This window comes from Paramormyrops kingsleyae, chromosome 9 (assembly GCF_048594095.1).
Source record: "Paramormyrops kingsleyae isolate MSU_618 chromosome 9, PKINGS_0.4, whole genome shotgun sequence".
NCBI classification, from domain to species: Eukaryota; Metazoa; Chordata; class Actinopteri; order Osteoglossiformes; family Mormyridae; genus Paramormyrops; species Paramormyrops kingsleyae.
In genome coordinates, this window is record NC_132805.1 from 31,928,608 (window position 1) to 31,944,526 (window position 15,919).

General features: G+C 45.0%; 1 protein-coding gene across 3 annotated transcripts in view; it reads right to left on the minus strand.

Annotated features, from left to right (window-relative positions):
* Window positions 1-15,919, minus strand: part of oxr1a (oxidation resistance 1a) — a 123,359-nt gene that overhangs the window by 48,668 nt on the left and 58,772 nt on the right. For all 3 annotated transcript variants that reach the window (XM_072716795.1, XM_072716787.1, XM_072716794.1), the window contains one exon: window positions 14,226-14,422. In XM_072716795.1, the coding sequence (XP_072572896.1) occupies window positions 14,226-14,422 (197 nt within the window). The remainder of the gene's footprint in view (window positions 1-14,225; window positions 14,423-15,919) is intronic.

Sequence of the window (15,919 nt, forward strand, 5' to 3'; positions counted from 1 at the left end):
GAACCTTGTTAAAGCAGAAAGATTAAAGGATACAATTACTATTCATTGTTCAACAGAGGGCTGCTTCATTTTGACGTATTTCTCTTCGCAAATCGCGACTAAGGGGAATTAGGTTACATTAAACAGGAAAGATATTAAAAAGGCAGCGATGTGTCACCGTAGGCAAGGAAATGAGAGTGGGGGCAAGGGGGTGTGTATCTACAGAGCTTCAGTAAATACTCAATGGCAAGCTAGCATGAAGTTTATTTTCCCTTTATGTAAAAAGTTTTAGCAAGAAGGTATAAATAAGATTTCGATGAGTGGCTTCAGAACTGTTCAGAATATGGTATTGGTCTTTGTCTCTTTATGGTGAACCAGAACAATGATGAATATGGCATGTAAGAAAATGTGAGCCACAGGGAAAACAAAGAAGTCGATTCTTGATCAAACCAAGCCAGAACTTTCAGCTGAAGGTCTACAACCTTCAAAGATCCCCCAACCGCATGCATTCAAAATTGCCATAAGCTTAAATTCTTACTTGACTTATGCCTGGAAAATCACTTAAGTGCCTTTGAAATTACGCATCCTGGCTTATAGCAAGTGGCATTTGCAATTCCCAGGCATTCATTGGATGGAGTAGTGTACCAATCAAGGCCCTGCATCATTTTTAGAAAGGTCAACTGTAAAGCCCCTGACTCCTCAAGCAGAGAAATAAAAAGTAAACAGTGCAGGCAACTATTCTATAATGACCCCCCCCCTCCGACCCTGGGGGTCTAAGACTAAATACTAGGCAGGGAGCTGCCCCCAATCTCTGCTAATCACCGTTTCAACTCCAGGCCTTTATATACATTTGTTTTTTTTTGACAGCATCTTAACAGTCAAATTATAGTGAGCTTTGGCTCACTAGTGTGCACCATTAATTGAAATCATGGGGTTTATTCTTGGACAAGAATACTTGAGAGAGTTAGAAGAACGTATCTCCAAAATAAATGACAGTGTTGTTTTGTACTATAAAGACATATTGCTTCTGAGGCCTTTCTCTGCATTAAGCAGAGTCATTTTAATTCATGAAATATGTTAGCTACATTTTTCTAGAAGACACACAGGCCTTAAGCTATCGCTAAATGGTCCTAATGGACATCGTCTGCCATTTCGGAATGGGGGCATTTTTTTTCAGCCAGCTGATGGGGCAACTGAAAGAATATAATTGGTATAATTACGTTTGTCATGGTCTGTGGGGGAGGGGGGTAGCAGGAAGGCGGGGCATGAATGCTTGTCCCCCAGAAGACCCAAGTAAAAAACGGTTTATCAGCAAACCAAAAACACACATGCAGTCAGCTCGGGAATTATTGGCAACTTTCATGAAAAGGGGCAAAATATGACTGCAAAACGTGAAACACTGTACAAACGTCAGGGGAATAACACGACACCAACGACGGACCATCGAATGGACCTGGGTGGGTCTCCACACTCGGAACCCCTTCGCTCATGTTAGGTCAGTCCAGATGGATTGTGGAGTCCCTTAATGAGGTTCAATAGTGTCCTCAAGCTAGGCGTCATTAGTCCAGGGAACTGCCAGAAATCAATAACTGCAGTGACGAAAACCCTGGAGAGTCACGGCCTGTTGTCAGACTGTTCCTCTGTGTCTCACCCTTACAAATAAGATCATATTAAATTGACTGCATTTGAGCCTTGCTGCAATGACCACTGGACGTATAACAATAGCACAATTACCAGGTGTAGCTTACACATCTAATTAAAAGGACAGTTGGGCAATGTTTACCTTCGAAAAAGTGTTCATTTTGCTCTGTTGAAGCATCAGAAGAACCATCAGAAATATCTCTCTGGCCTGCAAGCTCCTGGTTAGTGCGTTTTGATCTGTTGAAAGTATCGCGCCAAGCCAGCTCATGTTTGCCATAAAAGCATTTACTGGATCTGCCAGTCTGGTTGGTTTTTAAATGCAAATCCCCATGATAAATCAAGTCCCTGTTTGGTCTCCTGCCATCGACTAAAGCACATGGATATGCATCATATTTCCTAATTTACTGTAACCATGTCCTCCAGCGGCCACTTCAGGAACAAAATAAAGTGCGAAGGAACCAAACTAAATGGAAAATGAGACTGAGACAGAGACTTAAGAGGCCAAAGAGTCACAGTTTGGTGGAGACCGACGTTTGACCAGACAACAAGGAAAGAGAGGAGTTAAGGACAGCTTGCCCAATCTCTTGTCACTGTGTGAAACCATCTTTGGTTTTCATTCCCACCTCTGACAACCAACAAGCCCCAGACGGGTGAAAGGGTCAGTGTGAAACCTCAGAGAGCCTCTGAGTTCTGCTTTCACAAGCCGGCCACTGAAATACTCCAGGAACATGAGGAACTTGCTAATCTCTCTTAGCTGTTCCTCTTCTGCACTTTAAGTAGCTTTGATATTCTGAAGAGTGGAATCAAAGGCTGAACTAAGTTCATATTTTCACTCAGATTTCATACCAGCCTTCCGAATATCCTGGAGCAACTGTCCAATAGCTAATAGCAATTAAAACAAAGAACAAAATTGACATAGTAAGTCAGCTATCAATTACTATCAATAGTTGCTAACAGGAAGGAAATAACAGCCAATCGTATATAATTCCCTTTAGCGTAACGCTGTATTTACGACATACATTATCTATGCCAAGGGGGTACTTGTGATGGACGGTCAAATTTGTAGCACCAACACAGTAAATTTAGCCAAGCTGCTATACAAATTAAAAGGAGGACTTAGAAGGGCCTGCAGGTACAGTTTCCTTGAACACGTTAGCATGTGGCTACCTGCGCAAAGCCTTAGAGGTGTAAGCAGGCCTGGTTGTTCAGTCGCTCCCTTTTTTATAGGAAAAAGCCCAGCTTTTATTCCCAGGGCCGTCAGCAATCCGTGGCAGACTTTTCGAACAGCGTTACACACATGAATATTCATCGAGTACAAATATGAATAAATTCAGCCGTAATTTCTGCCGCGGTCTGGCCAGGATGTGCCAAAGCGACGCTGAATCATCCAGTTATCTGAAGGAATCTGCTTCGCTCCCCAGATAATTATTAAAGCGACAGGCGCCGGGCTAGATAGCCCAGTTTTTCATCTATAATTGAATGTTACCACAGTGATACACGGAAAGCGTGAAGCTTTTTAAAACATGTTAGCGGAGCAGTTGCTCGCCATAACCACAAATGCAAGACTTGAAAGCTTCTCCCAAAGGATGATCTACATAACGCTTTGACTGTGCTGTAAAAGCGAAACTGGGTGTATAGATACAGAGTCATCCCCGAGGGATATTTCAACATTAGTGCTGATACAGCAACACAAGGACTCAAATGTAAACTAATTGGAGACTAGGTGAGAGAGATATGTGTCACGGGCGTTCGGACATTCAGCACTAGATAAACGCTGCAACTAATAAGATGGGCCGTGAGTCTGTGGCACAGTGTCTTCAATGTGTGCTGGCTTCTGACTTGCTTTAGAGACTCATCGTGTTGAGTGGTGATCATAGAAAATGAATCAGCCCTAGAAGGGCAACTCCTAAATGGCGCACCCCTTCCCCATTTGCCCTACGCCATCCAATCAGCTCCGGTGTTGTTAATTTAGAAGCGTAACAATGGACCCTGATTATGGGCCGCCATGGTTCTGCTTGAAAGCCGGGGTGTGGATGTCTTGAGAGCCAATCCCACCCAAGACAATCGGTGCCATGTTGCTCATCTCATTGTGGCATTCGGACCAGCTAGAGGCTGTTCTACCATTCGACATTGTTATGGGGTCCAACCAGGATTTCTGAAGACAGTAAATGGCCAATTCAAAGAAAAAATAGAACAAGAGTCAAATTGCTGTTTCCCAAATAGTGATCTGCTTTCGGCAGTGAAAGGTCCTCTTTGTCGCAGATGAATCCAGTCCATTGGGACCCGTTACCCTTATTAGCTACCAGTGGTCTGTATCAGAAAGGCCACACCCACTTGCATCTCATTGGATACATTATCTTAATCACAATTCCCTTCACCTTACTGGTGCTTATACATTCCAAGAGGTGGGTTCTGTTACAGGCAACCAGGAAAAACTTTGAGAGAAAAAAATATGTTCATTTGGAGTGGTGCACCTTTTCACTATGCTTCCTATGAGGGAGTAAGCACTCTCCTTCCCACCCAGATGATCTTGCACAGTTCTGTGAGCCTTCATTTATCGAACGCCCTGCTTCATCCCGGGACAGCCGCAGGGCGCCACTCAAGCCTTCCCAGAATCCCCCAGGCCGCGCCAAGGAGCCTCCCTTAATGAGAAAGCAAAAAAATAAAAAATAAACAGCTCAGCATCTACCGACCCTTGCAGAACCACGCTCGAGCTTTGCTGGCCTTCAGTACATGCTAGGGTTATGACCTCATAGAACTGGGAGGGGGGGGGGGGGCAGCGGGACTCCTCCCTCACACACTGTAGCAGGTCGCCACGGGCCAAAGGAGCGGCAGAAAATTGCAAGACAGGCGGATGATGCAGCCATGCCACCACTGTGACCTTCCACGGCCGGTATCCGCAGGTTTCCTGGTCCAGAATATAAAAACACTGGCCTGCAAAATAAATTTAAAATGAATATTCAGTAGAGGTGTGTCTGCATTTCCAACACATGACCTTTTGTTCCTGTCAGACAGTCCACCGTACAATTACGGTATTGTTAGGGTTGCCATATGGGTTAGATCCATATATGGGGCAAGAATGACCAGTAAACAGGAGCCAAAATGATCCAGCACCTCCGAGAATAACTAACAGCTATGTAAAAAATGCTAGTATGGGCCGGGGGGTCAAGCCCCAGGTAAAATTGACATCAGCACTAAAATACTGGGGGCTAGGTTTAAAATCCTCGGGGCTAAAATACTTGGGTCTATAGCCCTGAGGGATCGGACCTAGCGGTGCCGATGGTATGGGCCAAGGTGTAGGGGATGGACTCTAGCCGACCCGCAGGAAATTATCTATAGTGGTAGGTGTCTTGTAATGGCATGTATCTTCTCATACTCTGGGGCAATAAAAAAAAAAATACTCTGGGGCAGGTATTTTTTATTAAATAGCAGAGATATGTCAATTCTAGTTTAATACAGCCAGGAAGCTAATTAAGCTAGTCTCAAACAATATGGAGCATACTGTCCCCATGCTAACCTTATCATACTGTACCTGCACCCTAACCCTAAGATTAATGCTATATCTTATCCCTAACCCCTAAACCTAGCCCTAACCCCTAAACCTAGCCCTAACCCCTAAACCTAGCCCTAACCTTAACAGTGACACTTGGTACAGAGGTTAGGGTTGTCTTACAGTTTAGAGCTAGCGCTAGGGTTGCTAATAGGGTTAGGCTAATAGGTTAAGTCCCGTGCATGAGTGTGTGGAGTCTGCATATCATCCCCATGTCACTAAAGTTTGCTCCCACAGCCCAAAGACTTACACCCCCTCCCTTCCCCTCGCATCCCTTATCAGGACAAGCCATTACAAGCTGGGTGTCACAGGGGTCCTTATGGGGAAATTAACATGATGCTTTGGTCAAAATTCAACATTAATAGGATTAATACCAAAAATAGCTTAATATGTGTTTCATACAGATGGATAATGGTTTAAACATTTGTAAGATGCACCCGGCTTGGTGTTTTTATCAGCAACGACAAGGACAAACTTTCCAGAAGAACTGCTGGAATGATAAGCAAGGAAGTGGAGCCTGATTGGCTGGTGTGGTTTGTTATTCGTATAGTACCCACCCACTGCTGATTAACAGTTATATCTGTAGCCCCCCACCATCCCCTCCCTAGGGTGTGTGGCCACTGCATGCAGTTCGCCGACGGCAGAGCATTCGGTGGCCATAGCGACGCGTCTCTGCCTGTGGTAGCGCGAGGAGCCTTGGTAACAGGCAGCTGGCTGGCAGGAGTGACGCGCGATGCTACGAGGGCTGGGATTGGCTGAGGGCTGCCAGGGGGAAGCAGAGGCAACCTATGAGCTCACAGCTGTGACGGGGAGGCGGGGAGCTGGCGCACAGGCTTGCAGGCGACAGCCAATCCTGGTGAGCTTGGCAAACAGAAAAAAAAAAAAAACATGGCACATATAATTAACCAAAACAAGTGAACCCGGAGAAACAAGTTCATAAATGAAAAGTGGCCCGGCAGCCCCAAGTTCTACCTGCCAGGGCACAGAGAAACGGATGTCATTGTGGGTGACACTGGTATTGTTTTGATTAAGGTAGCAGGGAAACAGAGACTCATTTGATATGACTGGAGTAATTCTGTACACTCCAAAGATCAAGTCGAATGCGGGAAGGACGGCAGCCACTTTCAATAAACTCAGCCCCAAAGCACAAGCTTCACTGAGGGAAGCACTGCTTCAGAATGACAGCGACCCCGCAGCGGGTGTCACTGCATAAAGGAGGTCAGGGGGAAAGCGCTATAAACACGCGGAAATTCACAACAACTTTGCTTTGTCTTGAAATGTTTTACTAACGTTGTCAAAGATGTTTCTGGGTCTGTGACAAGGAGAGTTCCTCTGCACAAAAACCAGACACCTGAACATCGGATTAGCGACTGTTTATCCCTTAAAAATGCCATGGAACCACATCAATATTCCCAAATAACCTTCTGTGACTGGTATTTTAATTTTAAAGATATATTGTTCATTTAAAGCCAAGAACAGTACGAGAAATCACTGAATTTTAAGGTTTTAAGGTTATTGGATATTAATATCATTCAATATTTTCTGGTTTCATGTAATAAAACCAGCATGAATTTTTAAAACATACATAAGCATCTTTTTAATTATTTGTGGACATTTCTGCATATCAATAATTGCATAAAAGTGGGTATAAGATTATAATGTTAGAGCAAAGAAAGTTGTTATGTTTTGTAGGAAGTATGTAAAAAGTTTAGATCTTCACTTAGTAAATCACAATGATATCAACTAGACTGGAAATAATAAAATTCCCTCCCTACATGGGTAGGGCAAATAGCTTTATTTCTGTGACTTTCAATACCATAAATTCATGAGCAAAACTAACACAGATATCAATAGTTATCTTTGGTGACAGATTCCATTTTCCCTGCTGCAATATTAATCAATAGTCAGGCTGGCCGATGGCAGAAAAGCCGGTAACTCCTCGCGTAAGACCTGTATAATCAATCGCCGAGCGCTCCAGAGCGGGCCCTCTTTAAACTAAGCGGGCCGGACGGCGACATCTGTGCCGCAGCAGCATATCGCAGTCGGCTTTATCATCGAGCCACAGGACAGGGTGACACACCATAAATCCGACTCCATGCCACAGAGAAGTGAGAAATGTAGGGGGGGGGTTTATTGTATATCAAAGTTCACACTCCATCACCTCTGTCAGGAGGTGCTGATTAAAGTCTTCGGCTGCTCTTCTGGGGCCGGGACTGCCTCTAGGCTCGGCCTCTGATGTCATAACGAGGCTGACGGATCTGCTCGGGTCCGCGCAGCTTCGCAATCACTTTTCCGGAAATGTCGTACACCGGCGATAACGGGAAGCGAGATGCGCGTTTATCCGCATCCGGTTTGCGTGCAAGATTTACCCTCCATTAAATTTTAAACTTTTAATTAGGTGTTGCCTCATAATTACCTCAGCTCACTGCTGCAATGTCATAGGCAATTACAAGAATGTCAGCCTTTGTAACACTTTGCCAAACATATATTTTGAAAGGTACAAAGGTTATACAAACTGGTTTCACTAACTAACTAACTGACTGGCATTTTCCTGCTTTATTAAGGTCACTAGTAAAGAGCCCCCACCCCATATTATTTTATTTATTGATTGTTAGCAGATGCTCTAAACCAAAGCCATGTGCAGCCAGTCCTTGGAGCAACTGTGGTTTAGAAACTTCCTCAGGGGCCCAACGGTGACATCATTGTGCCGACCAGCAGATATGGACCTCCTGATCATGGACACACTGTCCTGAGCCGGAGTGGAACTCAGCCGGCAACGTCCGGTACCTGTCCGGAATTAAAACCGGACCTGGACAGCACAGGTATATCAGGGCACAACCCGGGAGGCCAGAAACACACAAACGTTCACACCCCCCATCCGCTCCCCGTGCCCAGGCACTTATCTGGGCACACGGAAGCTTCCCTCCTGGCAAGCGGAGCCGCAGCATGTGGTTGGCAAACCCCCGCAGCAGAGCCGCTTCTGGAAGCCGAGCAGATGGCCTTCTGGGAATCGGTGGGGTGTGGCAGGTGGGGGCCTGAGCCGGGCCGGCCGGCGGCCTCCCTCGATCGTCGGAGGGTCCCTGCGTGGCGCTAACCCACAGCGTCAACCTCATCACCCCCTTTCCCAGATATCCCACCATAGGGATACTGATTTCAGGGAGGCAGATTAAGGACATTCCAGAGGGTGGGGGTGCTGGCCAATGTTTGGCTGAAATTCCGGTAATACCATATACAGTATATATTGTCGACTGGGGCGGGGGGGGGGGGTTGGTGGGTAGGCAAAATTTGCTGACTGGAGCTAGAGAGAGGTGGTCAAATTTGGGCCAGGTTTGCAGCAGTAAAACCTCTCGCCGGCTAATTTTACCATCACTGAATAGCATAACGACAGATTTCCAGGACGTTGCACATCATTTGCGACTGTCAGGGATCTGCTGTGAATCTGTAGGAAACTTCTGGAACTTCTGGTAGAGGTGGGATGTCTTTCAACCACCCATGATGTCTCTGCAATAACTTAGCCCTCGTAGTAATAAAACCAACAAGCTACTAGGGATGAAGAACATGAATGTAAAAAACAGAAACGGTGTGTGGGAAGATGCTGCCGTTCATCAGATTTTCCCACAATGCTTTGAGAGACACGACACAGGATTGGGCAGAATGGCTGAGGACAGGAGCATGTTCTCCCCATCAGCTAGCAGCCCGACGCAGATCAGCAGGGCCCGGCAGCCCAGGAGAGCCTGTGGGTGTGTCTCTGGCGCGATAAACAGCAGAGGCTCGCGAAGGCCACCAAAGCAGGACTAATGCCTTATCAATATGCCTCATGACTGCCCCTCCTGGGCCTCTCGCTGGGGGTGGAGATTTTATATCAAAGCCTCGTCTCCGCACCCCTCAGGCGGGCCACCTCGGCCCCGTCCAGCAACCCCGCCCCCCACACCAGGGGAAAATCCCACCATTTAGAGACAAGTGTGATAAATTGCTCATATGATTGCTGGCTAATCGCTCTCGCAGTAAACCCCAGCACAGTTTCATGGTGCTCAGGGGTTTATCTGAATTTATGTTCTCCCCCGGAGTCTATCCGTCACAGGAGACCACAGGGGGCGAGAGTGAGTCGATTTAGCAATCTTCCTGTATCGCTGCTATATCATTATTGGTGGCAGTGTGCTCTCAGTGTTGATATTTAAAAAATAGCATTATAACTTAAGTATACTTAATCGTGCACTAATTAATAGCTACACCATTAATTCCTTCGCGATGCCATATATGAGATGGCCGTATGTGTTCTACTTAACCCTGGAAGAGCCGCATGCCTGTGCATTACCCTTTGGGTCACAAACCCTATAAATACACAAACAGAATATCAGGCAGGAAAAGAGAGGAAGAAGATCACGCTATGGCTAGCTTTAGCATTGTGTGCAGAGTCTGGCCTAGCATATACAATCTGAAAGAGGAACATATATAATCTGAAAGAGAGGAAGGGGATCTTGCTAAAGTTAGCCTTAGCATTGAGTGAAGAGTCTGACCTAGCCTCAAACATATTGTGTCCAAAAGGTAGGAAGAAGATCACGCTATGGCTAGCTTTAGCATTGTGTGCAGAGTCTGGCCTAGCATATACAATCTGAAAGAGGAACATATATAATCTGAAAGAGAGGAAGGGGATCTTGCTAAAGTTAGTCTTATCATTGAGTGAAGAGTCTGGCCTAGCCTCAAACATGTTGTGTCCAAAAGGAAGGAATAAGATCACGCTAAGGCTAGCTTTAGCATTCTGTAGCAATATATAGCACTAATATTTCCTTTTCATTTTTTAAATTGCGTGATCAAGGGCTATGTCATCCCAGGTGGTCCCTGCCACATGGCCTGTGGTCTTTGGAATAGGCTCTACACTTACTAGGGCTGCAAAAACATCATTATTTTGACAGTCGATTAATCATGTTATCAGGCAATCAACTGATGTAAGACAAATTGGCATAGAGACAAAGATCCACCCTTCCCTCCACATTTAGCCTGCCAAAGATGGTACTTTTGGGGGGGAGTATCCCAGTTAATTCTGTCACCAAGGTATCAAAATACCATATATCGATCATATTACTCTAATACGGCCCAAACCCGGTAACAACTTTGAAACTGTTCATAAAATTTTACCCATTTCACTGCACTGCATGTATTGGTATTTATTGCCATGCATCTGCCCTCTGTTGGTCTGATGGGATATCACTGCTGTGCATACAGTATGTGCAGCCTGCGACCATTCCCGTCCACGGACAAATGTAGTATTGTACACAAGAATCCACGCACAAACTGAAACAGCCTGCAGAAAATGGACTAGCCTTAACACACTAGCGTTAAGGCTGCTAGCGGGTGATGTCATTACACTGAGTAATATCAGGCAATGAGTAAACCGATGGTCTAAATAAAACCATCAATCACAAACCGAGAGACAGGAATTAACTCAGAGCATTACTACAGTACAGCACTAACCACTGTAAGACACTGTCCACTGTAATACTGAGAGATGAAGGGGGGGTTGGCTGGTCAAACCCCAGCTGGGCAGATGATCGTATCTGGGGTCCCGAGGCTGACATCAGCATGGACCCTGAGGTGTCGCACATTTTACTAACCATTCCAATATTGCGAGGGGGAGGTTTCATGTTTACTGGCGCCCCAGACTACAGCCTGGGATGGTCTAAGCTTTAATCTGCCCCTGCACCTACAGGCTAGTTAGCTAAAATCCTCAACCTCTCAAATCTCCCAACTTCTCAACATTTAAAAGGATGAAATTGTTCAATGCAAATTCTGGGTGTGAAGGGACGGGGGACCTCTGGCTGTACAGCCTGGCCTCACTCCACCTGCGGCCTGCTCATCCCGAGTGCTCCACCCCATCCCCGTGATCCCCGGGAGAACATCTCCATCGTCTCGCCCCGGACAGCAATCATCCGTCCCCAAGTCGCCAGGGAATGATTTGATCTGCAGGTATAAATGTCCTTGGCTCCCACAGGCCCTTAACTAAATAGAGATGGACACTAAATATCTACAGCGCCTGCCTCCCTCATATCCGGCGCTGACCTTCTCGCCACGTCCTCTCCGCCGGCGATTTCCTCAAGCCGCAGCTAAAAACATACGAAAACGGGAAATGTGATAAAATCCCCGTTTCTGAGAGAGTGTCGGAAACAGAGACTTTCATTCGTGGCCCGTCGCTCCGCTTCATTTTTCATCGACAAAATCGGATGATTGTTTTAAAATCATATGCTTGTCAGACCGAAAAATAGATATACAGTTATGTTTCAAGCTACATTTATTTCCATATAAAATTAGATATTACTTGTTGCTGCAACAAAAAAATGTAAAACTAATTTAAAACTAAAAGAAAATAAATTAAATCAGAGGTACCTCAAGTGAGGTAGCACACAATAGCGCTTAACGGAAATCGTAACAATACTCCTCTGGTTTATAGGGTACTTCATTAATTTATCTCCACAGAAAATGACACATCACTGCTGCAAAATGACTTAAAACAATACAAATAGCCTTGGAACTAGGACTGAATGATATTGGAAAAAATCACAATGTGATATTTCAATACTTTGCCAAAAATATTAGGATATTTATTAAAAAAAAAACTACAGCCAAAGAGAATTTATTGTCTACCAGTAGAGTCTATCTTTACTGGGAAAGGTAAGTCACATTATAGCTAACTCACCAAAGAGTGTTTACTGTTACACTGACAATTGACTCTTATTTAAAATTTTATTAGGAACAAATTTCACAGAACATCAATTTCATGAACATTGTTAATGACAACCATGACAACCTTAATGTCCATGCAAGATTAACAGCAGCCTCAATATCAGATTTTTCTACACTTGTTGCGTGAGTCGTGCATGCAGACACAATGCAGTGCCAACAAATCACTTGCTTTTGCTCAACACTCTATGTATGGAATCCAAAATATTTCCATATACCAAAATGAATGTCTTATGAGTCTTGTTCACTTGTGTTGGCATCACTCATTTTTTGTTGAATTTCTCACAAACGTGCCACACTGAGCAAGGACGAAAATGCTTACGACTGATTCGGAGAGCGCATGAAGCTCTCGCAGAAACAGTGGAGGAAAACTGCAGAACAAATAAACCACAAACTTATAAGAGGACAGATAAATCACAACTAAATTGCTGCTAAATAATATTTAAAATAGCTCATTTATTATTCAACTTTAAGGTTTTTTCCCCTAATTTTATACACGTTTTTGAATATTCTAATTTTCGATAAAGGCGACTTATCCCTAGTATTAACTTACTGGTTATTGTAATTCCTCTAATAGGATGACAGCTCTGTGAGTAATCACTGTGTGCACAGAACCGGCCGTTGGCAAAGTCATTATTACGTCTATTTAAACAAAGGAAATAGACTAAGCACTGTACAAGTCTGAGTACAGTGCGCTGGTGTGGATTATATGGGCAAAGCACTTGGAATTTATGTCTGTATCTGTCTTAACAGCCAGCTGCGACTTAAATGATGTCTGACAGACCTCAGTGAATCAGTTTACAAGTATCATATGATTCAGTCCTTGGATCGAAGCGATGTCCTTATTTGTTTGCAGCTACACACCATTTCAGTGTGGGTGTTTTTTTTCTGCACTGACCTTCTTCCACAAAAACCAGTGACCTTCCTTTATTCAGCGATGGTCTATAGATGAGAATGTTGTTGAGCTCAGGCTTCGCTCTGCTGGTCACATGAGGTACTGCAGCCGTGTGTCGACATCGAGTTTAAGCCACACTCATTAAGCATGCAGGCCAGACTAACAACCACAGGCCCGGATAAGACAGGTGACCTGTTCGACATCATTTCAGTTTCCCAGCACAGAGAGCATATTGATTTGTCCCCCTGGTAAGATCCATTGTTTGGCAGGTAGGGGAATGTCTAAGGTCCCATGAGGACCAATCAGGTGCTAAGGGGTATCTATGTTCCCACGCCATGTCTACGTGTTGCTGGAATTCAACTTTCCCTTCCTCTGTACAGAGCTAGTTGAGATGGGCATTTGAGGGTTCTTGACAAGAGGTGGGTTATGCTCTAGGCGACATTCTTCTTCTGGGAATGTAAAGGCAGAAGCTTGCGCTGGAACACAGACTAGGTCAGCAGGAAAAAATTGCAAAGGTACTATAATTACCACCGAAATTCTGTGCAGGTCTGCAATGGAAAAGTGCCCATTATTTTCTCCTGGGAGCTCATTTCCTGGTCTGAGGGATCGCACGGCCTCTGCCCTTCCTGGAGCGCCTCCTACAGGTCGCTGCCTGCTGTCTAATTAGCGCTCACCTCAACCCTCGCTGAAGCACAACGTGCTGCGAGGTCCCAGGGGTGACGGGAAGCCCCAGTCGGCAGACTTTCGCCCAAAGAAGGCTATCGGATGATTGGGGTTCGGGAAAACAGCCGCGATAGCCTTGTACGTGTCAGGAATTTCTGCCCGATACATCTCGTTATTCGGGGGTGGGGGAAGAAGAGGATTCTCCAAAAACCTGAACTTAATGGCTGACTTGCTGTGGCACTTGGGAATATGGGGTGGGGGGGCAACCTAAGTGCATACCATTTATATAACAATTTTGGTTAAAAATACCCCTCTCCCCGATCGGCGAACTTTACCAAAGGCACTTATCAGTGAATTTTACTGCTGGTTCCCTGCGATTTGATTAGCATATTTTTGATGTTCCACCATTTTTAATTCCCTCTCGTTTCTCTTTTGGCTCCAAAAAATAGCTCAAATGGCACGCCTAGGGCCCCCCCCCCCCCCCACCCATGTCAGCCTGGGGCCCCCAGAGAAGTTTGTTCGCCCCGGACACCTCCCCCATATCTAAGGCTCACCTTACTGCATTACGGAAAAGCCAAGTCACATCGTCACTGCAGACTACGAAAGACCAGCCGTCTAATAATTATTTGACAACAGAGGTCTTCACCTGCAGCTGGCCTTTACAGCGTGAGGTCTTAGCGCATCTGTGAGGCACTTGGAAGAGGAAACGTTCAAACAGGCAGAGCGATGATAAGACGCCGGCTCCGGGCCGTTCTCGTTTACCTACGGTGTGATACCGCTTCAGCTCAGTGCCCCGGAGGCTGTGGCGCTGGGAATTGGCCACGTTGCTTCCTTGCAACTCGAACGCGGTTGTCTTGGCAACAGGTGGAGCGCCCTTGTTTATCTGCGATGCTCCCGTCACCAAAGGGGCGGGATATCCTTGAGCGGTAATGTCCACTGACTGAGATTTCTTCTTCAGCCTGTCCGCAAAGGGAACAAAACATTTGAAAAAACGTCAGTTAGGGCAAAATAAGAAAAGCCTTGGAAAGACACACACACACACGTCCTTGGTTATGAAACGATTCATCACTCAGGGTCATATTTCCAGGAGAGAGGCAGCCGGTAAAGTGGAGTTGTCTGCTCGAAGAAATATTTGCCTGTAAGGGTCTAAAAATATCCAATTAATTTAAAACGCTATGGAAGCCAAGCCACTGAATGACTAATATGAATATAATTACCTTTGTGTTCGGCCGTCTCGAATGCTAGCGAAGGTACCGTTAGCGCCGAACGCTACACAGCTGAGATAAACACATGCATGTCGTTACACCCCGTAGTACAACTCAGTACACATGATGTAAACTTATGATGATTATTCACACAAATGCCTTTAAAATAAAAGCCAGTTAAATGGCTGCCGTCCTGTGGAGCAGTGGGGTGTCGGTCATTCTCTTCACACTCTGTTCTGAGCCTGGGAGTTTGCGAGGGTTTTACTCTAATTACTCTGGTTTCTTACCACGGTACAAAGACATGCATTTTGGCTTAATATGTGGCTCTAAATTGTGCGTGAGCGTGTGAATGTGTGGACCAGCATCCCGACCATCTTCCTGCCTTCTGGAGACTGGGTCCAGACTCACCATAACCCAGTATCGGGTAGCAGGTTCTGGATCGACAATGGATGGATGGATGGATGGATGGATGCCTCATCTTCCTTAAAAAAGTTCTGTACCACTGATGTTCACAAAGGCCAAAAGCCCTTAGCAGCAAATAGCTCGAAATACCGACTATGGTGACAGAAGACTTCCTAGAGATTATGGGAGAGAGTGACTCACTTTTAAAAATCAGCTCACCCCATTAAAATAATAAGTGGGAACACTTTTACTGTTCTGTTAACCAAAGCGGGTTATTACTGATGCACATTTCATGGTCCCGATGGTGATGTAAAAGAAGAAATAAAATAAAAACAGATTACAAAGCACAGACTGCCATGACATTAATAATCAGCCTGTAATTAAAAATTTCTGAGTGTAGCGCAGACATAAATTGACCCTGTCCCATTAGCTAATATATTCATTCATTATTAATATATCGCTATTATTGCTTCTAAACATTACCCCATGTATAATGAACTAACAGTGGAAAAGAAGCTTAAACTATGTAGTTTTTTTTATTTTAATAAATTGGCAATTTCCATTGGAAATGTAACCCAAAGAAGTAACTTGTCCTGTCATAGATGTACCCTATTAACATAGAGGTTTCTTAAAATATATCAGTGATGTAGCCTATCAGCCTATCAGTGATGTAGCCTATCAGCCTATCAGTGATGTAGCCTATCAGCCTATCAGTGATGTAGCCTATCAGCCTATCAGTGATATAGCCTATCAGCCTATCAGTGATGTAGCCTATCAGCCTATCAGTGCTGTAGCATATCAGCCTATCAGTGATGTAGCCTATCAGCCTATCAGTGATGTAGCCTATCA